Raw genomic sequence first — 27989 nt, 5'->3', positions numbered from 1 at the left:
CTGGATCTGTTCTTAGTGAAAAAATAAGACATCTTTTTTTCAGTTGTCTAGCAGAAGTTGAAGCCTGTGTAGATTTTAGACTCCTCTGTTAGTATCCAAACTAAGAATAAAGGATGTGAAGAAGCAGGAGAAAAAAAAAAAAAAAAAAAAAAAGAGAGAGAGAGAATTTGATTTCTATCAAAGGTTCGGTAAATTTAATTTGATATGCAATGCATGTGGAAAAATGCACGTTATTATGTTACAGCTGGTGAAGAAAGAAATAAAAGAACTCCAGGATAGTGCTGAAAAGAATGATTCATTACAGTCCCGTTAAAGTGAGATACTGCTTCATCATGCTGCTACTGTGAAGAAACTGTTAGACCCATAAACCAAAAACCTAAGGAGCTGAGTTAGAATCAGCATCACAACTCACTAATCAATACCCATGAGATAAATTCATGAAAGAATGAACTCCATGGATGCTAAGTACATGAGAAACATTTAGTAGCTGACTTGGTGTGTTGAAGTTGTTCCTTGTTTTTGTTTTTGCCACATTACTGCTTCTACAGGATTTAGCAAGGTTTTACAGGCTTGCTTGTACTCTTCTAGATTCTCTGTGTTTTCATGGGAATGAACTAACCATTCAGTCTTAAATCCTCATTCAGTGCAGAATTACTGGAAACCGTCACTAGAACTGATCCTATTACTTTGCCATGATGAAATTTCATTTGGTTGTTTCCAAATGTTTAATTTACTTATCTGTTCCTTTCCATTGTTAAGGGGAGATTTTCCTTTGAGGGTTTTGTTGGTCTCTTGGGTAGTTCTGAACCCATTTTCTGTTCTATTATTGTAAATAAACATACTATTGATTCTTTGACACTTCAGTTGTCTCAACCATGTGGTCTACATGAAACCGCCATACTCTTTCTGAAGAGGAGAAGTTTCTTTATGCTCATACTTAATTAATTTTAATTTTAAGTGAACACACAGAACAGTAAGGTAGACTAAGTATATAAATTCTGTTATGTTCTCATTGCTCCATTAATTTTATATCCTGCTCTTAAATCTGACTCATATATGCTGATACACATTGATCTTTTTGTCTGAATTTCTCAGCATCTTTCCAAAGAGTTTCTTGTCCCATCAATTGATCCTGGTGTAAATATGTCTTACAATGTGAAATATGTTTGTCTGTTTACTTTCACTGTTAGTAGGTTTCACCTTGAAACTATCAGTCTTTATGTGATAAATTGTCCTCAGGCTAGTAAAGCTTTGTCTGTAACAACAGTAGCAACAATGCATACTAATGATTTGTCAGAAAAAAAGAAAGAATGTTTTTGAAAGAATCTACACATGCCTAAAGCACTATTTAAAGAAAATGTTGTTTTAATGCTATATACATAATCACAAGCATCAACTTCTGTCTTAAAAAAAAAAAAAAAGGTCTAATATACCAAATCGTTTGTGCTGTCACTAAACAATCAAGTCATCTGTGAAGTAGTATGCAGTATGCATCAATAAAAACTGAAAAAGTAACATAACCTTCTCTGCATCCTCATTCTCTCCACTGACCTCTATGTAGTGAAGATAAATCAAAAACAGAGATAGGTAAACATAAAGCAGGAGTCAAAAACTGGAGTAAAACAGTCATCTCCTTTTCTAACGTGCATAAATAAAAGTACTGGGAATGCTGTTACTTCCTTGACCCCAGTAATGCCATTGTCAGTGTTAATTTCTGTGACAAACAGAAAAGTGCTAGAGAACAGCACAAGTCTATAAACGTGCTCTTTAGAGGGCATGTATGTATGTAGGAAGGGAAAGTAACATTATGTTTACATTATTTTTGTCTACTTCAGACATCTTCCAATTAAGTTTTCAATTCTTCCTTCCACAGAATATTACTTTCTGAAGGTTAGTGTTGGGAAAAAAAAAAAAAAGTTCTTATGTTGGTAAAATACTCTTATACAATCAACTTTTGGAATGAGAGAGGTGATGCAAAATGGAGGTCACTGTGAAGGTTACTTACTGAGTACACAATCATGATGGATGAGTTAGCATGTAATAAATCTCTCCCCTGGAGCCATTTTTACCAGGGCAGATTTTTTTCATGCTGGTACTAAACTACATTTTTGTAAGGAGCAAGGTGGAATCTTTAATTGTGCTAAAACTTTTATTTTAATTGTTGTCATTAATGGCTGAATGATAATTCATTAATTTTATTTCACACTGTTGAACATTTTCCCCTTTATAAAGCTATCTGGATAAGATAGGAGTGTTGTTAGGAATATTTTTACAAGCTTTTTCACCCCAACATTTAAACTGAATAAGTGATATATTAAGTATCAGATATTCAGTCATTGAGCAATAAAATTTCACTATATCAGCACAAAATTTTTATCAGTAACTAGTACACATGGGAACAACAGAGAGAATATGCTTAACTCTGAGCCAAAAGTATGAACTCTAGGTTAGCTTTTCTGGTCAGAAAAGAGCTTTGAAAGTTCAGTGCAAATGTCACTTCAGGCAGTTGCAGTCCAAAAAAAGCACAGAAAATGTTAAGAATGAGAAAGAACAATAAGAACAAAACAGAAGGTATCAGTACACTAGCACAGTAGTGTATTATTCTGAATATTAGGAATGTAAATATTTGTAACACTGGTTTCTTCAAGAGGACAGACAGACAAAAGTCTTACCCACTGTTTACTAATATTAAAAAAAAAAATCTTTTTTCTTTCTTTTTTCTTTTGAGCTTTGGCTGAAATTTACCAAGTGTGTTGGCTTTTATGCTTTATTTTCTGCATTAATTTTTAGTATGGTTTTGTTATTGTTCACACTTCTTACAGTCCTTTCAAGTCTACGACTTACCATGTACTTTTTTCTTAATCTGATTTTAAATCATATGAACAGCTGAAAAGTTGAAGTTTTCAAATAATTTTTAAGTTGCTTGCATTATGCAACAAAAGTTGGTGTTTGTTTGTTTGTTTGTTTTTTAACTTGCATTTGAGTGTTTCATTATCAGATTAGCCTTTATAGCAATTGCATTTGTGTACTATTGAAAAGATTAAGGTGAAGAAGTTTTAGTTAAATCATAAAGAATAATCAGCCTTCAGAACTATGTACTGGCAGAATGGAAAAAATACATATTCTGTATTGACTAGCAGAGAGAAAGAACTAAGCTACAAGATAGCACGATGAATAAAAGATGCCTTATTTTCACGAAATGAACATAAATGTTAAGTCAGACATGAAGTATTCATTCATTGCTTAGAGAAAAGCAGTCAGTGCAACTTGAACAGACAAATTACAAGATGCCCCAGAGCTGCAAAACTCCTTGCATTCACTGTATACCCCCTATAAGAAGTGTCTATCCTCACTGTAATTAAATTAGTTTCAGTAAAGAAAACTTGCATAATAATGAACAATAGAGATTAAATACAAGTGAATAAAATAGAATAGTTATTTCTTAAAAATATATTGGTAAAATATAAATGCACATGTATGCAGACAAATTATTTTTTGTTTTAATAGGTATGAGTGCTACAAAGAACTGCTCAGGTGTGCCACACTGACTTCATGCCTAATTAGTTTGATTCACGTTTATGAACTGATAAATGTATTTCTGTTGAACACCGAGATTCACAGTCAGGTCTATGGTGCTCAGCAAAATAGGTTATTTTCCTCAAAACAGAGGAAATAAGAATAATTTTAAAAGACAGGAGAATTACAATACACATTTATCAAGGCAATGTACCTCAAATTTATTGTTTTTATATTATTATTCTTAATGTGGCCGGGCAGCAGTTTCTTGAGAAAGAAGCTGTCCATTGAAATGGAAACAAAACAGCCCAGTCTCTTCCGTGCATCTAAACTATCCAAGAGCATACCTAATTAATGAATAGCCACAAACCATTGCATTTCTCTCCATAAGAAATGTCCACATTCAGTGCCAGTTTGTAGACCTGAATTTCAGGTGAAGAACAGATCTGAATTTCAGGTGTCTGGCCCCATAGCACATCTCTTAAGAAGGGAATGCTTCTTCCTGTGGCAGTTTGCATGCTGTTCAATGAGTAGGACTTCTGTGATTGTCACCATTAGAAATTTCTTTTAGCATGTATAGCTTTCCTATAAGTCTTATAAGTTCTGCCATTTCCTCCTACCTGTTGTACCTATTTCCATTTAGTTAATGTCTGGAAGGGCACAGTTTGGTCATCCTTTCCTGCTGTGCTTTGCCTAAGGGGATATGGTTTCTTTTTTTTTTTTTTCTTTTTGCAGATCTTTTCCAACAGATGTTGTCCAACTTGTCATAGATTTTTCAGAAACACTGCCTCCTCCCCTTCTTTTTTGGCTACTCCCTATATCATGATTTTTATGATGTTTTTGCATTTTGTCATTTTCTACCTTTGGCTTTTTCCTTCTTTGAGCATCTCTTTGGCTTGTTTTATAATTTCTACATTACTTTCAGTGTTTACCTTACGCATGTTCTATATTATGTCTCTTAGCTGCTAAAGATGCTGTTCAGTTACAAATAGAAAGTAAGGAACAGTAAATACGACAGTGTAGTTCAAAATGACGCTGCTATATTTATATATTCCTACAGTTATATCTTTCAGTCTTTCAGCCATGTCTATCAACACAACCTGCATGATTACTGTACTCTTCACCCTTCCCACTCTTCACCTCCAAAATTTTTCACTGACTGAATTCCTCTCTTCTCTCCCCTCCTCTCAATTCCTTCTTTCCTATACATGGCCTTAAATACCAATCTATGACCTAGGTTATCTTTCTAGTATACTGTGCTCAGCATTCTCTTCTCTGTTTAGCACCTTACAATTCACCTCATCACGCAGTTGTTCTTGCTAGCTTTTCCCTTTCGGTAATCACCCTCCAGCACCCAACCAGTTGCCATCTGTTTTGCCTTGGTTTGTATGTCTTGCCTAATAAGCGTGTCAACTTTTTACAGCAGGGAACATCTTTATACTGGTACTGTCTTTTAAGCTTATGGCAATTGCATGGCTGTTCTGTAATGAGTAATTAATTATGCCATTAATGAAAAACTGATGAAGTTAATACAATGTGTACGCTAGAGCACACTGCATGTCTATAAAGGAGTGGAAAGATCTTTTATGAAAAGCTAGAGGCAGCGAAGCTGTAGAAATCCTTCCATTCAGTAGCTCATTGTTTTTATGTTTGTACTGTTAACTGAGTCTGTGATTGTGTCTTTGTGTTCCCATTAACCTATTTGTAAGATAACTCTTCTTTGGTAAAGTCCTTGTAAATCCCCAAATGAAAGGTATGACAAGCAATGTGTATGTTTTTTGTTTGTTTGTTTGTTTTTGTAGATAAAAAGCTGTGTTCTGTGGTAAAGAAGCAACAATGTCATCTGAAACTTCTTAATTTATTAAAACATTAAAAATGTAAGAAACTGCAGCCTTACAGAGCCTTGCTAAGTCCTCTATACCCTCTTTGCTCAGGGGCCACTTCAACAGTAAAGAATGCTTAAAATAAATCTGAAACATCTCCTGGGAGAGGTAGTTCTCACTTTAAGTAGTAAGAGCAGATGCAGAGCTTGATTGAAGAGAACAGATGTTTGAAGTGCATTTTGCTTTTTAATTTTTTTAATAGGAAAATTTAAGCTTCAGTCACTCAGGTTTTTATTTGATGGCTTTCATCTTGCTTAGTAATTACTTAATGGGATATAAAAATTTAAGAGATTATTACACAAACATTGGATGACTTTTCAAATGAATGTTTTCAAGTCCTTGTTTATTCTTTTTGAAATAATTGTGATGCTATATTTTATAGACATTTCTCAGCATTTAATCATGTTTCCTTTCTTTTCAGCTTCTTAATTAAATGAATTCAAGAGGGATTCATTTAGAGCTGCTTACCATGAAGATAAGCTGTTACTGATATTATCTGCCCGCCAATGTTACATGTATTCAAGAATCTTTTGTTGGTTCGTCTGTTTTTGTGATAATTTATATAGTATGCCGATAGAGAAATGAATACAGTTTTATGCAATGAATGCTTAATTTATAGAAACATACAGTAAACGTCTCATTGGGAAGTGCTAAAAAGTTATGAATATAGTATACTTAGTGCTCAAGAATTTAAATAAATTTCTTTATAATGTGCTTCTGTTTAAGTCTTCCTCATTGAGAAGAATACAAGGTGTATTGCCAGGATTTTTCATCTGAATTTTGTTAAAAGCTTTTGAGATGTGTTTTGGCATATGAACAAAATATTGTTAACATTTAACAATTCCATACATCTTGCTAGCACTTTGCTTTGAAACTGTTATCTTAGGGGACAATAGAATTCAGCCCAGAAGCTTTAATTTTACGTGATTGTTTGCACACTGAGCATACTAACACAGTGTCATGTAGGATTCCCCCAAAACACAGTGTAGCTCTTTGGTAGCCATTCTAGAGATGGTACAACCTTACATATTTGTAGCTACCATTACAAGAGTAAGGATCAAGGAAGTCTTGGAAAAGCCCCATCTGTTCATTTTTACTGTACTATTAAATAAACCTCCAATTAGCCAGACAACTCAATGCCTTTGTCTCCAGTTCTAGAGGTACATTTAGGACTCACCTAATGCTAGTCTTACTCAATGGAGTTTGGAGTGATATGGAGCGAACAGCCTGTCAGCATTCATTTTGGCAGGTTAATAGAGTCCCTAATTCACCTCCATCATATTGAGCCATTAGTATAAAATGATATTCCACAGGCATATTTTCATGTTGGATTTCTTTTTTCTTTTCCTGGCTCAGCACTTAGTTCATCTCTCTTCCATACCAAAGGATGTAATTCAGAATGGTTTGTGGAACCTTCCAGTCAAGAAGGCTTAGATCAATCAGAACTACACATACGATTTTTCCAAGGACCAGTTCACTATCACTGGCATTCCAGGAATAAAGTCAGGTTGGAATTTCTTTATGTATCATATACAAATGCCTCTAAATATGAGGATAAAATTCACTAATCTGTACAAAACTCCCTTCATCTAATGCTCTAGCTATTCCTTTTCTGGAAACTAGAGTTATGTTAACAACTGGGAAACCTTTTAGGACAAGAAAAGGCAGGAAGGACATAGTATATCTTACACAAAAATGCAGCAAGACTGCTGGTGTGAAAATGTTGCAAAGTTGTAGATCAATATATAAACCAGAAGCTGGGGAAAAAAAAATGACAAAATCAAAGCACCTGGTTCATAGCCTGCTATGAAACATGAAGGTGAATGTAGCCTTGTCAAAGGTACTCTGAATGTTAGCTAGAACACCTCACAACATGTAGGGAAGGCAAATCAGACTGCCCACAGTGCCAGTTGACTGACACGTATCAGTAAGGTGAAGCTAAGGCAGAATTTACAAGTGCTTTATGTCAACACTAGAAGCCTAAAAAAATAGGTGGAAGAATTAGAATGTGTGGTGCCAAACCACAGCCCTGGGATAACACATCAGAGAGACCTGGTGGGGAAAAGAAGTCTGTAAGACACTGTTGCCAGACTTCTGCCTTAGGAATGGCACAGCAGGATATGTGGGTGATGAAGTGGCACTGTGCATGAGGGATTACATGTGACAACATAGAAGTCTTATGGGGTGGAGGGAAGGGGAAGTATAACTATAATTCTCTGTGGTTGGAAGTCTGTAGTCCTTTGTTCTACTGACCCCTAATCAAGATGATGATATTGATCAGGAAGTAAGGCAAGAGAAACTGCAACACTCAGGGAGTAATAGTGAGAGATCTCAAGGTGACATCCTGATGAGATTAAGTATTGCATCTTTTGCTGAGTTAAAGTGTTCCAAAAGTACACGACTGCCTCCTGGAACAAAGACTAGATATCACAATTAATAAGCAAATCAAGAGCAGCAACTTAAGCAGTGCTACTAAGCGCAAGAAAGATTAATTGGAAAGTAACTCTCCAAGAGCAACCATAATACAGCCGGTTCAATACTGTTGCAAGAGTGGACAATCAAAGTGAAATCTGAAATAATCAGTTTGAAAGAAGGAGTAATGTAGAAATAAAGGCAGATAATTAAAATTTTAAAAAGGAGCAGTCCAAATAGCTAGACGCCAACAAGCAACCTGCAGACTGTTAAATATTCTATTTAAAGCCTAGGTAAAATGTGCCACAACTCAAAAAGAAATAAAAAAGACTCGTAGCTGAAAAAGAAAGTTACAAAAGGTGTTTTAGGGAGTTCTGTGTTTTAAATGCTGCCAAGGGGAACAGCAACACTCATAGAACATCAGGTCCACTGTAAACTTAAGAAGGCTAAAAAAGTAATGAGAAGATGATGTTCAAGGTGGTAGCAGCATGGTAGCACTGAATTCTTAAAACACATCAAAAGGAGGGGACCCAGTAGGGAACTGGTGAGAGAGCTGATGATCAAGGTTTAAGATGGGGTACCCACTGATTGCCTGCATTCTCCGCATATTTAACAGTTGGACTTGATGATCTTAGAAGTCTTTGCCAAGCTAAATGATTCTATGATTCTATGATAAGACCTTGACAGAGAAGCTGAATTCTCTGCAGCAGATAGGTCAGAGCACCTTCTGTGTATTTGCTTTAAATAAGGTAAGCTAGATGCTGCTAAGATCTCAGGACCAAATGGCATTTATCAAAGAGCTCTGAAGGAAATCAGATGTGAGGCTGCAGAACTGCTGACCGAGGTGCCTCCACCTATCATTAGATTGCCAGCTGTGTCAGAGGACTGACGGATTGCCAACACAGCTCTCATCTATAAAAAGTCCAGAGGGAAGCCTCAGAGCTGCAAACCAGTGAACAATTTCCAATCCTGATAGGATGGTCAAGTGTCTAATAAAGACTAAGTAAGTTTACTGAGGACAAGGATTAAAATGGTCAGCTGAGAAAGCTGTAGGACTTTTATAGAGGAAAATTCAGGCTCGCAAAGCTTCTAGAGAGATAGAATGGTATTAGAGAAGCACATGGATAAAAATACCTAGGCAAGGTTTTATTAAAGAACCTAATCCAGAATTGGAGGAAGTGTCCTTTTCATGAATTGAAAAGCAATTAAAAGATACCAAGCAAAGGATAGGGCTTCCTTTACCTTACTTCTCATGACAGAAAAACAGAACAAAACAAAACAAAACAAAAACAGCTGGCACATTCCAAAAGACTGTTGCTGGGACCACTTGAATTGATCAATGACCTTGGATACTGAAGTGCCATGCTGATGGGGAGAAAACTCCAAAAGAACCTCTCAAAAGGCAGTGAATGGGCAAAAAGATGGAAGATGAGCATCAATGCACATAGAAAAAAAATAAAAATGAGTTATGCCTTATCTTGCTGCAACTCAGGAAAGGCCCCTATCCCAAGATGTGATCAAACAAACCCTGTGGGGAGAGGGAGAAAAAAAATGTACAAAATTTAGCAGAAAACAAATACACAGAATAATGCATTTAGATCTCAAGAACTGCTAAGTTATAAAACACATACAACCAGGCTTTAAAATATATACAGAAAAGTGTTAACATCTTCAAGATATTTTCCTCATGCATCAAAAATCTTAAGAAACTCTTCTGATGCTAATGCACATTTTCTGAAGTGCTAGACTGAATGCTATTTGTTGTAAGATTTAAGTCTTTCTGTTATATTCATAAGAAGCTGATAACTCAGTACCTGTCTTATTTCATAGGTGATCACTTCCAGCACTATGAATTTATCACCCTAACTATGGCATTCACAGTAGTCTGGGGACTGGTTTAGGTTTGATTTAAAGAACAAACTAAAGCAATGAGAAACAACACAGCTGTAGTACAGGCAATAGAACTGCATGTCTACGCACAACAGGCAATACGGATTCCTCCATTTCTGACGGGTGCTCTATCTTATGCTACTTGGCCCATATGCTTCCTCCCCACCCCCTGGGTTTAAATACTTTCCTATGGACCTTAGCAAGCATTTTCAAAAGCATTAGTTCTGTTCTAATTTTGTGTACCAGCAGCTTCTTCCTTGTGTCTTTTTTCTATATCATATGCCTTTGAGTTTTTACATGTATCCAGATGAAGTCTGAGGAAGCATATCATACATTTATTTTGTTGCACTTAGTTACTTTATTTAGATGTTGATGTAGCTGGAATAACATATACTATCATTAAAGGAACAGTTTAGTTAGAAATTCTGGCAGTTATTCTTAAAATTCTTTACAATAAATATATATAACTGAGCATGATTTTGCTGTTTATGTCTGGTAGTACTGAGTAACAAGACATAAAAAAAAAAAAAATACATATGTATAATCTTACCTCTAATGAAAATGTAAAATAGATGTGTTCTTGCATATTCACTTATAATAGAGTAGACATTCACCTATGCACAGTCCATATCGTTTTATCAGGATCATTTTATGTTCACCTCAGAGGTATGGATTCATGGCTACACTAAGAGCTATAGCAGTTCAGAACTCGGCGTCTTCTTTGTGACAAACCAAATCCAACATCATCCTGAACAAAGGTTAGGTCAAATGACATGTCTTTTGTTTTCTTTGACATTGTCACATAAAACAAGTATCTGCAGGTAGAACAAACCTTTACAGAGTGTTTTTTAACTTGATGTTACCTATGCTCAAAATCAAAATTCCGTGTTCTCTGTTCACCCCAGTTAGCTATAGTATTATGCAAGATATAGGTAGAATTAATAAGAAAACCAAATATTTTTCCTTGCATGTTGCAGTAAGTGCATAATGTCAAAAGAAGCATCTTTCCATATTTTCAAGGGAGGTTTGTATTCTGCATTAACAGAGTACATTTTATCTGAGATTAGTGACTTCTGTAATAACTAGGTTGTGTATTGGTCCTCTAAATTAGAATTTAATTAAATAGGGAATATTTCTCTGGTTCATTTTTAGCCTTTCTGTCTTGCATTTTAAAAATTGTTCAAAAGTATAAACAGTAACGAAGTCTCAGAAGTTCCCAAGTTGCAAAGCTTTGCTTTATCTTCTAATAGTTGCACTTTTGCTTTAGGAGTCTTACTCTAGAGGAAAAAAGAGCCTCAAGGTAAGTCATTACTAAGGACCCCTTCAGGCAAAAACAATGGAATATATGAGTGTATCCAGGCTGCAGTGCACACACTTGCATGGGTATTTATTTCCCCTCTGGTAGCATGTGTTGCAGAAGTTTCATTCTCTATGTTTAAGAATAGAGATCAGTAAGCTTTATATTACATTTAAAGAAGAGCTTTTTGAGTCCTATCCAGTTATAGTTTGTTTAGTCCTAGTATGCATTTTCATCATCAATGGATTCATTTTGCAGAATGAAGGTAAACAGAACAGTTTACTTAGGGGAAAATATTTTCATTGGTCAAAGCTAGTGGAAGCAAAGCTAGTGGAAATTATTGTAAGTATGAGAGAGAGCTTTTAGCCAGTCTTTGCCTTTTTCTGGTGGGGACATGTTAACATGCATATCTCAAGAGGGCTACCTACTACCAACACATCTGGTGGCAAGTAGTAAATCTCCCCAATATTGAGCCGATTTGGCCATCCATCTGTGTCAATAGTGCTCCCTTCAGTCAAGGTATTTGGAGCTAGGAATATTTGTACCTGTTGCAGAATAGTCTTATAATTACTATACTTACTCTCAATTCTTCTCCCCACCTTCCCTTTGGATAGGGTCATGGAAGGCTGATGGCCCTGCTTCCATGTTACTTCAAATCCTAATCAGCTAATTGTTGGTCAGATGCTCCATTTCCCCAGGCTCTAACTCCTGCCTCAGCAACTTGCAACTCAGCAACTTTTATGACCAAACTACAGGTCTCTACTTTGAGTTGTGCTATGACTTTTCTCAGTTGCATTCATTTCAGATGTGTTCAGCCTCAGCCCAAAGCTGTTCTGCCCTCCACATTATTTCTTACTGCTAGAACGCAGATGGTCTTCTCCTAAGATGATCATGGCTCAGAAGAGGGCTTGGCAGGCTCAGTTTTCCTTGCCCTTTGAAGCAGAATAGTCTTTTACTTTTCATGTCTTATATATTATAAAACCATAAGAGGAAACAAAGTTCAAAATCAGCCTCTACTACATGGTGTCACATCAGTCCATAGACAGAGGCCTTCCTACAGCCCTGTTTCCTGCAGTCTAGAAGCCCAGTTTTGCTTCTGGTGGACAGGCTGAAAGTACAACAGAAACAGATTTGGGGAGAAAAAATAAATAAATTGCAAACTGCATTTTTCAGGTAAACACTACCATTATTTATACCTAAGATCTTCAATTAACATGTCGTGCCACATATACTTAAATACAGAGGACATGTAGAAAGTGAAGAGTATACCCAGTTCTCACACAAAAGCTTGCTCAAGAACCTTCTCAAAGGAAAAGGAGATTTCCTGCTGTGTGTGTTGCTCCTTCCCCCAACTGGTTCCACAGAAAATTGTGCAAGCCACAGCCACACACATCACAGCAAACCTTAAGAATACATTTTAGTTCTCAAAATAAAAACAGCAGATTCATGCATTCACATAAGTACATCCTGGTATTAAGTGAAACCACTATCAATCAGCATCATTCAAAATTTGACCACCACAGCTTTGGATATAGCACTTGTCATGTTTTAAACTGTTGCAAAGTCAGAAAAATCTTAAGGGAGCAAGAAAATTAGTCTGAAGTGCCTTAATTATTCAAATGTCCTATTATTTTAAAGCAAGACCATATGCATTCCTAAGACTTCAGTCCCTACATGCCTGCATAGGCTTCCATTCAGCTTCCTTTCTTGTGAAATCTTAGGTGTATTGAAAATCCTCAGAATTTACTGTTCCTTTATGAAGCTCTCTACTGGTGCTAGTGTACAAGTAGCATCATTATTCTCTCTGAAGTGGCAGAGTACTTTCAAGTGTCATTCACACTGAGGGATACCTGAAGAAGTGCATTAAAAGACTTTGGTTTCAATTGGTCATGCTTTCTGGGTTACTCTTCCTTCAAACACCTCTTATGTCTGATTCATTTCAGGAAAACATTAACATTTACTGTCATTACAGGCCTAAGTAGATATTTGTCATCCTTTTGAGGGAGGGAATTTCCTTTTTGCAGGTCTCAATTTTTGTGACACTAATATAAATCAGTGCTGAATGGTGCTTTAATATGTCATGCATTAATAAAGACAAAAAATTGGACAAGGTAAGAGAGATAAATGAAGATGTGTAATACAATACCTTGATACAGACTAGCATTCAGCACAACTTATAGGTGGGGTGGGGAGCAGCAGTTCTCTCAGGAGTGTCAGAAATCTAAAAGGCAAAGCTCTATTGCTCAATATGTAGATTTAGAATATTCTGATGTGCTGGATTTAGAGAAAATTAGAGATACAAAATGTATTCTTGATGCATAGCAGGGTCTCAGGGTCTCATGCTATCTGCATTTTGCTAATGAGTATATTCATACAATCTTACCTGTTTTCCATGTCATACTTCCCAAATCAAAGCTTATATTGTGAAGAAATAATTGAATTAATATTACATTAATATTATTTGCACTTTAACATGCTCTGCTGATAATCCTTTATTTAAATCCACATGTAAGTTGCAATCAGCAGTATATCGTATTCAGGTAAGTAATTGAAAAGTTTGCTTTTAAGTAACATAACTAAAGCCATGTTTGTTGTAAGGAACTGGTGGCACTCGGTGCTCAGTGCTGTAACCAGCATGAAGAACCCAACTGCAGTGTTTTTAGAAGACACGCACACAGGTTTTTGTATTATACTGAATAAGGAAATGGCTAGGAAGAGTTCATTCAGCCCATGCTCTGTAAGGAGAGAATGCTGCAGGTGATTTGAGCTTAACAAAACGTCTACCTTCAGTGTTATTACTTTCACCAAGGGAAAGTTTATCTATTTCCAGATAGCCATAAAAGAAACAGTATCCAATGGCCTCTACTGAAGAAGATAACCAACTTTCTAACATAATTAATTCGGCTCACCAAAGCAGAAAGTGTAGTTGCCTTTCTAAATTGCCTTCAGCATATTGTTTGCTACATATGCCACCATCACCTCTCTGCTGGATTAAATGTAAATAGTGCAATTTACAGTTGATACAGGGTACTGGGTCACACCACTCACACAACCTAGACAAAACAGTCTTGTGTTATCAATACTGGTTTATTATTAAATCTAGAATTAATCTCCCAAACCAAACAGTTCCATTAAGTAACTCTAGGTGCAGAAGAACCACAACATCTATTGTTTGCTCTCAGCACTGAAATACTAGAAAACTGAAGGAACAGCAGTACAAAGTCTTATTTTTAGTTGTGATGGGAATTTGATTTCAAATATATCAAAACCCAATAATAAGCATACTTCATTGTTTTTAGAGTCAGCATTTTTCTTCAAGTAATAACTTGTCAGTTGTTGTGGCCTTCCAGAGCAGCACCAAATACCACATCTATTATAGAGCTTGTGTGCTTCAGGAGGAGTAGATGCATATATACTCAGAGCCATTAAGGAAGGTATTTAGATGGGCGTGCATAAGGTACAAGTAGGAAACTCTAACCACATAAGTTGCAGAATCGGGGATTGGAGAGCATTTTTTTTATTTTTATTTTTATTTTTATTTTTATTTTTATTTTTATTTTTATTTTTATTTTTATTTTTATTTTTATTTTTATTTTTATTTTTATTTTTATTTTTATTTTTTTGGTCCTATGTAAATATAATGCTGCCTAAACACCTTGAAATGAAAGGTAATGTTCACACATACAGTATTACTCTTTTCTGATTATTTTTATTTTTAAAAATCAGTACTCAATCTTCAAGACAAACCTCTTCACCTCACATTCACAATTTGTACATCAATATAAAGCATAGCATTGTTAAGTCCAATGCAGTATGAAGCACTGAAAATTTATTGACATTTTACTCTCTTTTTTTAAGTGCAGCTAATCATTAAGATGAATAACTGTCTCTTATTGTTACTTTTTTTTTTCTTGAATTACTATGCTTTTCTGTACACAGTTTTTCTTCATCCTATCCAACATAACAAAAAGATTCAGTAAGAATTATTCAGCAAACATTACTTATACCCTATAATGCCTCATCCCTTTAGCAGTTCATTGCTCTAAATTATATAAAACATGTATACTATCTATTCTATTTACCCTCAAGAAAACATTAATTTAAAATCAAATCTGATTACTGTTCACATGCTCACATACACACAAAGAAAAAAAAATAATAAAGACTATACTACACAATTAGTCATGTCCTCGGAGTAAATATTTTAGGACTACAGGATATACATGTAGGATTAATTTGGTTTGTGGATCTGATGCGTAGCTTTCTATGTAATTAGGATTACAGCATTATGAGATACATAATAATGAATAATCCTGGCTTATAAAAGCAACAATTGCATTTTACATGAATCTTTTCTTATGCAAAGTTCTTGTCTTCCTCCTTAGAAATAATTGATTACTTAGCAGTTTGCTCAGTTTGGTAGACTGCTGGGCTGTGCTCTAACTCACTCATGCTTCCAGAGGGCACACATTTGCTCTAATTATCAGAATCATCTTCAAAGTCCTAATCAAAAATGATATGGCAAGAACAAGAATTTGTACTTCTGATAAAGAGATTAAATCAAGCTTAAAAGTTTCATATGAAAATGCAATTTTTTATTTACAAGTTATGGCTCCTATATCAATTATTTCAGTTATTACTTTCAACACAGTAAGCATGTGAAATATAAAATGAAAGCAGAATAAGCAACATGAAGGAGAAAAACAGACCATTTCCAGTTAGAAATGCAAGTTGTGAGTCCCTGATATTTCCAAGCAGTTGTGAGCTCAAGAAAATGATAATGTTAACTGGAATGTGAATAAATAAAAATGTATTGGTCAAAATTAAAACAAAATAGGAACCATTGAATCCATATACTCTTCTTGCCTTCTATCTGCACGTAGTTTTCATGGATATTAGGACAGATGGTACAGGTTGCTTGCTCAATTTATATCTACTTGTTTGCTCAAGACATTAAGGCAGCTTTGCAGTTGGACACAGCCCTGGGGACAAAGACATCACATGCTGCCTGAACAAGAAACCTGCTGACACAGGTTTCTTACAGCACAAGGTCGGGCAGCAGGCTGGGGAGAGACCAAGCAAGTTGGGAACCTACCACATAGATTTACAGTACTCTAAGTAGAAGAGAGTAGATCCACAGCTAAAACTCAGAAGAGAGATTGCATAGCTTATTGCAACCTAGGGGGGTCCTAGGAGGAAACCTAGGAAGAAAATTATCCATCCTACAAGGATACAGAGGGCAAGGTAACATGATTAAATAACTCATCTTTCGTTCCATTTTATGTAACAGGTCTGCATTCATCTTTGGAGTACCTTAATAAAATTCACCCTTTAAAGATCGCAAGCTCTTTGGTATCCTGACTTCAAGAAAAACATAGAAACAACACAGTTTTAGCTATCTGTGATCTACTTATCGAAATCCCATCTGAGGCAGACGCGGGGCATGAAATGACTTTGCGTGTCACACACAGCAGCTCTCACAGAGGAAACATATTAGTTCATATCTGTCTGCAGCACAACGCAAAGATCTGAGTCCACAAAACACACACTGAGAGCTTTGATAGAGAAAGCTATCTAAATTGCAGGTGATATGTGCATATCTGGGATAATTTTCACAAGCCAACACAGTGCCAGCAATGGGGTGAAATCCTGTGGCCATGCCTCTGTCCTCAAGAAGATCCTCTCCAGGCAAAGAGCAGATTCATAACTGCTCTCTGGCACACCATGGCCACACATTACTGTTGCTCATGAAATCAATATCCTCTGCATCCCTGAGGCTCACTCATCTCTGCAAAGCTTTAGCTGTGCTCTCTCTCTGTCCTGCCTCTTCCTGCGCTTTCATCCCCATCAGGTAAGCCAGTGGCCTGCTGCTCTGCCTCATTCTTGAGGTTAACCCTGGTCTCACATGGCATGCTTGGAAAAAATTAGCATCAGCTCTTTTATATTTGAAACACTTCCTCTAAACTATGCATATTAATCAATATAGTGTCATTTGTATAATTAGTAAATGAATAGATTTATTTTGTTGGGTGATTTATTAAGGTTCTGTTCTGTTCAAAATAGTGTTCAATAAGATTATAACAGTGAAAGATATCAGTTGCACTTCCTTTTTTTCTTCTCTCTCTCTTTTTTTTTTTTTTTTTTTGATTGACATCATTGCACTTACTAATATATCTGAGCTATTGCCAGAGTCTCTTGCAAAGGGTGCATTCATTAAATTTTAAAGCTTGGGTGTGCGGTGAGAGACTGCCTGTGAAATGAAAGCTCTGTTCTAGTGAGATTCAAAGCTGAGTACAAGCTCAAAGGAAAATTGCTTCTCTTGTCAAATCCTTGTTAAAATTTTGAGCAGATTTCTGCTTAATCATCTTCAAATTCACTTGCCTCCTAACCTGGAGATGCTTATTTGTAGCAAAGGCAAAGCTACTATTTATTGTTGAACCTGGGCACCACTTGCAGGTTGATTGTCAATAACTGGATACCTTAATCTGAGACAGTCCTGAAAGTGCCATGTTTTTGTGACTTAAAAATAAATAAATAAATAAATCTGCAGAATACTACCTATAAATAAACATAAAGCTCCTAGGCTTTGGCTATAAATATGTAGTTAGAAAAGACTTCTCATGGGCTTGTTGAGAGATTATTTTGCCTAATACTTTATCATTAAATGTACTGAGTTTTTTTCCTTCTTTGAACTAATTACCTTTGATCTAATAGCTGGTATTTAATTAAGACTAATGAAAAGGACAAAAAAAATCAAAAAGGGAAGATTAATGGTCACACCTTCACACATAGGTTGCCCTCTGACAAGGTCTGCAGCTTTTTCAATGTGAATCCATTTGATGGACTTACTGTCTGCCTTTACTGCTCTTGTCCAATGTCACAGGAGTACAGTCCATCAAAGTAACTGTTCACGAAGAGGTATGTTGTACTGGTGCTAGCTGCCAGGGTGAGAAATGAAGTTACGCTATTAAACAACACAGTGGCTGAATCCTTTTCCTTCTCTTCACTTGAAGGTAACTGAGAAAAGGATTAAGAAAAAATACTAACAATGCTAAAGAATGCTACTGCCCTCACAACTCCCACTGTTAAGTTCTTTCGTCCTTTCCTAATTGCAAAGAAGGACTGGAATATTTGTTGGAATAAGAATAAAAATGCAAATTCAGCTGCTGAGGGGACTGAGCCCACAGCTGACATCCTGCAGTTACACTGATCACTACAGGACTACCCAGGTGGATGTTGCTTATCTGCTGCAAAAGCTCTTGCAGAGGCCCTACAGGGATCTAACACAAATCTTGGTGGCCACTCCAGTCAGCACCCACTCTTCTTTTCCCCTGGTACCTCCTGTCCTCACCCAACTCGACACATTTCTCATGTTGCATCCTACAAACCTCACTGATTCTCTAACTCATAGAAGGGCAGGCCCTGAAATTGTCAAAACAGAGAAAAAAGAATCTGAGTTCTTTCTATGAACATCAAGAAAAAGAATGAAAGTCAACAAAGTATCTATTATAGAAAAATGAGCAAGTCACAGTTTTAGTTTGCCAGTGCAGTCTGTGAGATGGGATGACCAAGGAAAATGAAAACTTTTAAATGCCAAAATCTGAGCCCACTGGGAACTATTGAATCAATAAAATCAGCTGAATCAATAAAATAAATGGAATGGAATGGAATGGAATGGAATGGAATGGAATGGAAAAATAACTAAAGAAAACTAAAATAAACCAAGGAAACACCAGCCCTTCTATATTAAATATAATAAATTAAATGCTGGAGTCAATTTACTATAAATTTTCTACTGAATTCAGTGGTGCTGTTCATCAGCTGTGTATAATAAGCCCTAAAAGGGTAATAGAATTGACATAATTATCCATCGTTTGCAATTACCCATAATTCTTCTGGGAAAATAATACATATTGGAAAAATTTGACTATAGAATTAGCAATTGTGTAAATATTTCAGGGAAATTAACTTAAATTCATAAACAGAATTGTATTATGTGTTTTAAAAAGTTTTCTTAAATGCTTGATAACTTTTTTTTGTTAGTTATATTATACATTTATAAAATATATATTACTGTAAGAAATATCTTCCTTCTCCCATTCTGTATGTTACTTTTGGAAAAAAAATCTGGTCAGTACATAGAGAAAACTAATTCAAAAATCCATAAAATCTGCTTCTAAAAACAAACAGGCAAACAAAAAACACAACTGTTTATGCTAATAGTACATTTAACAGTGCCTGCATTTTTTATCTTATCTATATGTTCCTAAAGCAATAATCTGTATAACCATTTGGCATAAATTGATGAGGTAGGGATCAATAACCAGTCAGCCTTTTTTTCTGATCTTTTTCCCCTCTGATCACTGTTCATACAGCAACAACTTCCCTACCATTCCTTGATAAGTGTTGTTTCCCAAGAAACATTTTTTTTCCTCCCCAAAATGTCCTTCATGTTTTGTTGCACATTTATTTTCACCTGTTGCTATTGTGTTCTCACCTCACATGCAGCATGTAAATGTATGCAGCTGCTGGAGAAAGAGCTGGAGAAAATGCCCCCCTCTACTTAGAGTGCCACAGAAGTAACTGCATGATCCTTTTTGAAATATTTTAAAATATTTCTGACTGGGAATTCACAACGAAGTTTCACGGATTTGGAATTTGCTCATTCAATTTCTAGCCTGATTCACCTTTTGAGAAAGAGAAGGGTAATGCAATGATTTTGAGCTGCTACAAGTAAGCACCAAATTTTCAGATGTTTATTTTCTAAACACGTAAATATTATCACTAATCTAAGGACATCTGCCTTATTTTGTCTGCATCCCATAAAGTTGTGTTGTTAAAAAACTTTTTTTTTTTTTCCCCCCAAGGGCTTTTACAGTTGTTTGACAAAGTAATGCCTACATTTGTCTCTTGTAAAGGGTCTTGGGATCTTTGACACAGGAGCATGCTAAGCCTTATCTTAACTCTACTTTCATTCTGTTGGAGGTTTGTCCATCATTGATATTATCAGAATTACTTCTTCCAATGCCTCAGGAGCAGTAATCAGTTCTAACATCATCTCTGCTGATCCGTAGAGGAACTTTAAAGGCAATGGGGAAAAAGATATGAATGAACTTGAAGAACAAAGATAAGTTTGTCTGATGATGATATAATGGAATATTTTGCCCATGACAATCTATGTCTTTTAATTCACATTCTTATTATTCTGTAAAGAAAAAGGATCTGTGATTCATAACTACCTTTGTTTGTTTCTCATCAATTTCCTTGGGATCTACCCATCAAAAGAAAATTTTTAATTGCATTGTCAGTATTCATTAAGCTGCATTTTAACTTGAAATTCATTTTCTGTCATGAATGAAAAACTTTAAAATATCAGAGCTCCTTTAGGAAAACTATTTGAATTACTTTAACCATGAGAACTGAGAGGCTGAAAAGAAATGACAAATCTAACTTTGTAAACACACACACACAATGATGTAAACAGTAATATAAGTAAACATTTATAGAACATTTGAAAGAAAAGTAGATGTTGGATAAGAGGGAGATGACAAAAGGCCCTGAGAAGTGTAGAAGAACTGCCAAAATGAAATAATACTGCTGTCAATAGCTTGACCAAGAGAAAAATCATTTTCCCAATTCACTCTGTTGTGGCTAACACTGGGTGACCATTGCAATCTGGATGGAGAAAACAAAACATAAACCACAGAGAAAGTTGAGATGTGGTGGCAGCAAGACATGGTGAGCAACTATTCTTTTTTGTAGACTTCTGATTACATTTTAAATTAGAGAGTGGTGTAGTTAAGGAGTTAACATCAATGATAAAACAGTAAGCCTCACCTGACTCAAACTCCATTTTCAATTTAACTTCTGTCAACATGTTTTTCTTAATTCCAGACCTAGGCTGAAAGGAGATGACCAGACAGGCTCCAGCCACTCAGGTGGTCTCAAAGAGGATAACTAGTTTGAGAATCCAGCTTATGGGACTGACTGTATCTACATTTGAAAACCCTAGGCAGAGAAGTTAACTTACAATATTCTCCATTTAACCAAACTCTTTAGCTCATTGTGTTCTCTAAAGTCTAATTAACCATTAGGTTATACATATTCTTATAAGTGTAGGCTCATTATATCTTCTCCCTCAAGTACTTGGTATTCTTTGATGTCCACTGTACTTTAATTTCAATTTTAATGTTTAAACTTAGTGGGTTTTTTTGTTTGTTTTTGTATTGTTTTGTTTTTAATTTAATCCAGCAATCAGAGAAAGCTGACTGGTTTTAGATATTTTGGTTATAATTTTTGAACTAAGTATTTGTCTGTTCTTTCTGCTGATTTACATCAGCTGACAGATGATTAAAGCTCTGTGTGTCCAGTCACCAATAAGTTATTTCCCCTTCTGCATTAGTTGATTGACAGAAAAGGTGAGAAATGAAAGTTCAGACAGATTGTAGCAAATGAGATAATTCTGAGTTTGCCACTGTGGGAAGAAAGCAGCATTTCACATTACCAAATAGAGAAAAAAATAGTGCCCTAGTGTCAAAATTTTGACTCTGTCAGAATCTTTATCCAGTTGGACCTGATTTTCTTTTTGATAGTAGGACATGATTATAATGTGCCATGGATTAAACAAAATGCATCACATGGCTCTTTTTGTTTGTTTGATCGATTGTTTGTATGTCCTTTGGATATATTAAGGTGTTCTAATGCTGTGTAAAATTCAGAAAAGGGAAGGGAAGGGAAGGGAAGGGAAGGGAAGGGAAGGGAAGGGAAGGGAAGGGAAGGGAAGGGAAGGGAAGGGAAGGGAAGGGAAGGGAAGGGAAGGGAAGGGAAGGGAAGGGAAGGGAAGGGAAGGGAAGGGAAGGGAAGGGAAGGGAAGGGAAGGGAAGGGAAGGGAAGGGAAGGGAAGGGAAGGGAAGGGAAGGGAAGGGAAGGGAAGGGAAGGGAAGGGAAGGGAAGGATGACAAAAGGGTCTCTTCCCAAGAATACTGTCCTTTCACTCCTTTCTTTTTGCATGAAAGATGCCCTGGGAAGTTTGGGGATAAAAGGGGCACCCATTAGTCCAGTCATCAAAACGGGGTTAGGTCATGTAAAAACTCAGCCATACAAGTGAGACAGTGAATCAAGACACACAAATGGCTTGCTGTAGACACTCAGTAGTTGCAGGAAGTATCAGGACTGAGTCATTGAATTTAGTTACAGAGATTGGACTCTTGGTACTAGACCTGCCTAACCATTCCAGGACAAACTGAGTTTCCTTATGATGTAAATTGAGAAGATACTCAAAATGCAAGAGGTGTGAAGGAAGAGAACATCTAAACTTAAACAAGAAATAGAAAGATGCAGAGAGGTTCTCAAACCTTTCCAGTTATTCCACTTTAGCAAAAATATTATTTTCCTTGAATAAACAAGATATTGTGACAGTCAGAAAAAATGTGAGTGGATCTCCTGCATACATGAGAAAAGCTCAGTAAATCAACATTCGGGCCATTGCCAGAATTTAAATATATATATATATATATATATATAATTTTTTTTTAAATCATAAAGTCAGACCAAAGATAAAATTTTAAATGTAAACTTCAGGAATTGATTTACATTCTAGCATAAGAACAAGTCTAGTGGTTATGATATAAAGCATAATTTATAAATTTGCTTCATACATTTTTTGAAGAATTTTAGTGGATAATTTTTGTGCATATAATTTTTACCTTGTATGAGATATCTGTTAATCACAACCTTGAAGGCATATCATCTCTCCTCTCACATTTTCCTAAAATCATCATCAAATATAAAACCAACAGTAAAAAAAATAAAAAAAAAATAAATCTCTTTATCACATTCTCTGATCTTTTACATAAAAACATGATTACCTCTGGTCTGATCCAGATCAGATATATTCTGATGAGTAATGGAGTTACTAGACATGGTCACTATATAGCACAAGAGAAGTGTGTAATCACAGCCTAAATTTCTTGCATTTCAACTTAAACTAAAATACCAGCTCTATTCTGTCTACACAACACTTTGAGCAATATTCCCAGAAAACAAATGTGAATTCTTGGCCCAATTAGGCCATAAATGAAGTGGGTAATTTTTTTAAAGAAAAGGAATGTCAGATGTTTAAAGCTCGGGTCAGTATCTTTTAAAGTTAAGCAGACATATTGCTAAGAAAATCATTATACAAGAGGAATATCCTGCTCTGCACAAGAGTGCAACATCCTTTTTAGTCGCTGAGAAACCCTTTTATTCCTGCACCACAGAGCATGCCAAATCAATGCCAGACAGTTCCTTTTTGTCAGTTTTAAGGAGGCAAAGTAATCAAGGTTTTGCTATGGCACAGTTCAAAAGTCTCTACTTTTTCTCAGGATCCAAGCTCAGGAAGAATGAAAATGAAAAGAAGAGGCTGGAAATGTTACCTGTTCACAATAATAGAATATGCCAATTTTCACTTGTACAGTGTTTCATAAAAAATCAGCATTTTCCTTTCAAATGATTAATTTTTATATTTTCCTTTTCTCCATAGAAATTTTGAATTTTGGTAAAGGCAGAGCCTTTAATTTTGCATAGAATTTGTCACTAGTTCTTTTTTTTTTTGTCACTTTTTTTTTCCTTTCCTTTGGTTTTGGTTGCACAGTGCCTCTAGACAAGTAAATTATTGCAGAATGCCAGCATTCGTTGAATTTGAGCAGTTTAATTCCTCTGAATACTTCTGTAGTCTCCAGTGGATTGTTATACACAGCACTGGATTTCTATCATGTAGTCTAATCCGTTTTAATATTTTCACAGAATGCTTAGACACTAAGTATCACACAGATAAATTAGATCAACGTACGAAAAAAAAACAAAAACAAAAACAAAAACAAAAACAAAAGCAAAACAAAACAAACAAGAAAAACAAATCAAAACAAAACAAAGGAAAAAAAAAAAAAAACAAAAACACACAAAAAAACACAATGTAAAAGAGTTTTTCCCTTTTAACAGATTCCAGTTCTAATACCTTATACTTGAGATACTTTTAAACGTAGTTCCTGATACAGGTGGAAAGGATATATAAAGTAATGACATCAAAATATGATCAGAAGCAGTTTTGCTTGCTCTTATATCCTGGTTGAGGTATGCTTAACCAGGAACCTCTTATTAAATTCTGGGAGACCCATTATACAGGTAGATTGTCTTTGCAGAAATGGAGACTGCTCTAGCCAGACGCTCACGAGTGAAGGTATTCAGGAGATTCACATGCACAGACATCTCTTTGTTAACCCCTAGTGGTGTTCATGGGTTCAGATATAACTGTACTGGAATTATGTGAGTCAGTTTGCTCCAGTTCAGTAACCTATCACACAAGTACTTGCATTGTGTGGAGATATGGAGAAATGTACACACAATCAACATTTGCAAATTTAGGTGTCTTTGGAAAAAGTACAGAGAACTCATATTTCTCAATTACGTCTCTCATGGGACAGCTACTGAACAATATCCTTTCTCTCTCATTAAACTGAAATCCTATTTCAGTGTAAACTAAGCTTATTAAGTTTCCTAGGTTTGTCACCATTCTGTTTAGCTAGCAGACAAAATTTTGAGTGAAATTTGGACTACTGCTCATCTGGCAAATACTTACACTCAGTATTTGTAATCATCATTGCCTAATCAAATACTCCTAGTAATTTAGGCTACAGCACAGTTGGCCTTCTCATTTAGCAGAACTGGGCAGACGATATTTTTTTAAAGACTTTAAATTTGTTTGTTTTTTCCTGAAAGGATGTTTGCTATATGTTAATTTCATTCAGTTGTGACTTAACTATCTAATGTTAGAACTTTTTGTCTTGGCAATAACATTATATGAGTATAATGTAATATTTGTTTTGGTGATTATCTGTGTCTGTTATTGTCATATCTAAACACCATAATAAAAAAAAAGAAAGATAAAATCCTGCTGACTGAGATGCAAGCAAATTTCATTTGTCTCAGTGTCTTTGAGCCTAAATACGTATGCATAACATCTACTCTTTTTAGGAGTCTCTTGAGCAGACAATCAGGATTCCATGAGATTACATTTCCTGCTTCAGTGATTATTTGGGAATGTATTGACCCACTTCAGCTCATTTGGGATTATTTTAAGTCTTGGAAGAATGAGTATAAGAGAAATGCATTTAGCAGACTACACCTGAACTATAGAGTGTTGTGATTCTCAAGCAGGAAACCAGTGGCAAGTGACTAATAAGCACTGCAGATAGAGTTATGCTCTTTTATTACACATTCTCTGAAGACACTGTGCTTGCTTCCCACTGAATTGTTTGTGTTTGCAGTGATGCAGAAAAGGAATGCAATGCTTCTTCATTTTCAGCAACACATGACATAGTCTCAGAAATCCATAGACAGTTTGTCTAGGGAGCTCATAATGGCTGATGTTATGTTCCACCCATGATTTTATCACATGTTTTTTAACCCTGGAAATAATAATTATCTACAAACTCCCCCAAGATCTTCAGTTTATCTGAAAACGCTAAACAACTTGAACACTTTTGCAACAGAATAGGAATAAATCTTACAGGTTTTTATTTCAGTCACCGTTTTCTTCAATATTTCAAATGATCCAACTCATCATCTTTGAGATACATGTAATAGCAATAATGATTATATATATATATATATATATATATATATTTCAACTATTTTAATTTCCATGTACACTATATTCACTGCTAGATTTGGTCACATTCCAGGATTCTAACTTGCCCTACAGCAGGGATTGTCTTTCAAAGTCCTGTGGGATCTAACCTTGAAATACTTCTCTAATAAAACAAAAAATTTTAATATTTTTTCTCACATATGAGCCACTTGGTCTTTCTTTCTTATTTTAAGGGGAGTTTTAAAACTCTAAAGTTCATTGTACTACTGGGTCCACCCCACTTTACCAGTCTGTGTGGTGGAATCTCAGGATGGTGCATCTTCCATCCTGCAACAATTTTGGAAATAACTTTATGTTTTACATTTAAGTTATTAAGTAATATTTCTTTCCATTTAAAAATGTTTAAAACTGCAAGACTACAGGGATTTGTATGAAATTTCCTTTAATACGTCAAAGATTTTGTAGTTCTAGTATTATCCATGAAAGGCAGAAAATGTGAAACATAAGCTCTTTCCTCTGTGGGCTGAATGCCGCTGGCAGCTAAAATGGAAGGAATGGACTTCGTTACCCTACATCTCCAAAACAGCAATAGTTGCAAAAGTCACAATATTGCCTGAAGGTTATTTCTTATCTTACCAAATGCCTAGAGGGGACAGTCAGTCTTTGTTCTCTCACACATGCGGAAATACAGTTCATATTTCATCTGGTACAGGAGAGAGAGGTAAGATTTTTTTTATATATTTTTACCTCTCTAGAAATATATTTATATAAACTTTCATATAAATAGAAGAACATAAATAATATGAATATACAGAGAGAAATATGAATAATATTGAATATGAATAATATGAATATACATATGAATAATATGAATATACACAATATACATAATATGAATATACAGAGAGAAATAATATGAATATACAGAGAGAGTCAGTTTAACAAATATTATTCATATTGGAATATTTTCATGCTTACTGACTTGTGTCACATAAACCTATATATTCCTCACTGAAGTAAGCTGCTTTGTAGAGGTGACACAGAAGATCACATTAAGGAAAGCAAAGAGTACAGAACTGCTTGCCTGTTTTTCTTCTTTAATAAAGCCTGCAGATGTAAAAAACAATCATCTTCAAAAAAAAAAATTAAAACCTATGCTTTTCAGTTTGAAAATGTGTCTGGTGAAAGTGTTGGTAATGGTTCTTATAAAGACTTCCAGTTGAATTTCAACAATATAGAGTTCTGGTTCTTGGTGTCAGAGATAGCCTCTACTACTTAGAGCAAGTAGAAATGAAACCCATCTCTAGCTTGAGTCTGGATACAGGCAGACAACAAAGACACTAAAGAAACAGAAATATTTTATGCTTCTTTATAAACTGTGTTGTATTTGTCATTCCAAATTTAAACCAAAGACATTATTCTTTACAAAGACATTATTCATTATTCTTTTACAAGTAAATGTGTTGGCGTAAGACAAAAGAGAGCTGAGAGATACTGGTTTTAATGGTATCTCAGGTATCAGAATGACTTGAAATAGCGAGTAAACTGAACCAGTATCATTGTTTGGTTAGTTGTATAGTTTTTAGGTCAAAAGCTTCCAAACCTCAGTTCTAACATCTTTCTGACCTAACAGCTATCAGAACTAAATGTTGGTTTTGTTTGGCAAATATAACAAGTACTAAATGCTCTGATGATTTTCATTTTACATTGTCATTTTGTTTCAATACAGGGGGCAAGATGGAGGGAGACATCTGGTGAGAAACAAGGTGGAGATATTAGTAAGGAAGGACTTTCCACCTTTGAGGACAGCCAAATTGCCAAGCCAATTTGGAAAGCTGAGCTTTCTGTCGGAGTAGAAAGACAGAGTAGGATAAATGTGTTTAAAGTAATAACTTACCAGTTCCTGTATAGGTAAATGGCATTTAAAAGATGCAACGTAGTTGAAAGCTGATGGGAGATGGTGAGCAGAGACCTCCACACTAGTGTCTATGGTAAAGACAGACTATTCACTCTATTAGGTTTGAGAGGAATAAGTAATCAAATAATGAGCCGGACTAGACAAAAGCAGCAGGTAATTTACTGCTAGAGAAAAGGATAGGAAAAGAGAAATAGAGGAAAAAATATATATACAAAACAACCCTATACTATTAGAAATATAATTTCTCAAAATAAAACTAATTTTAAACACTGAACCCCTGGGTTCAGACCTCTTTGTGTTCATGGATGCACACTGGGAGTGGGCACAGCCTGAGACCCAAGATGGGTCCAAGACACTGCAGATCAGCAGGACCAAAGTCTTTTGGACTTTTGAGGTACTTCTCAGGGGCCAGTCTGGTCCATTTGGAGTCTCACCAGCTTGCACTGT

The 27989-nt window shown here is 35.5% G+C and overlaps 1 protein-coding gene across 3 annotated transcripts in view; it reads left to right on the top strand.

The window, feature by feature from the left end:
• Positions 1 to 6113, top strand: part of TUSC3 (tumor suppressor candidate 3) — a 118506-nt gene extending 112393 nt beyond the window's left edge. For 2 of the 3 annotated variants that reach the window (XM_068681512.1, XM_068681510.1), the window contains one exon: positions 5821 to 6113. In XM_068681512.1, coding sequence (XP_068537613.1) covers positions 5821 to 5828 — 8 coding nt within the window. In that variant the 3' untranslated portion in view covers positions 5829 to 6113. The other variant, XM_068681511.1, reaches the window with a different exon arrangement.
• The last annotated feature ends 21876 nt before the right edge of the window (positions 6114 to 27989 follow it).

This window comes from Anas acuta, chromosome 4 (genome assembly GCF_963932015.1).
Source record: "Anas acuta chromosome 4, bAnaAcu1.1, whole genome shotgun sequence".
In the NCBI taxonomy this organism is placed as follows: Eukaryota; Metazoa; Chordata; class Aves; order Anseriformes; family Anatidae; genus Anas; species Anas acuta.
This window is presented reverse-complemented; position numbering and strand designations above follow the sequence as displayed.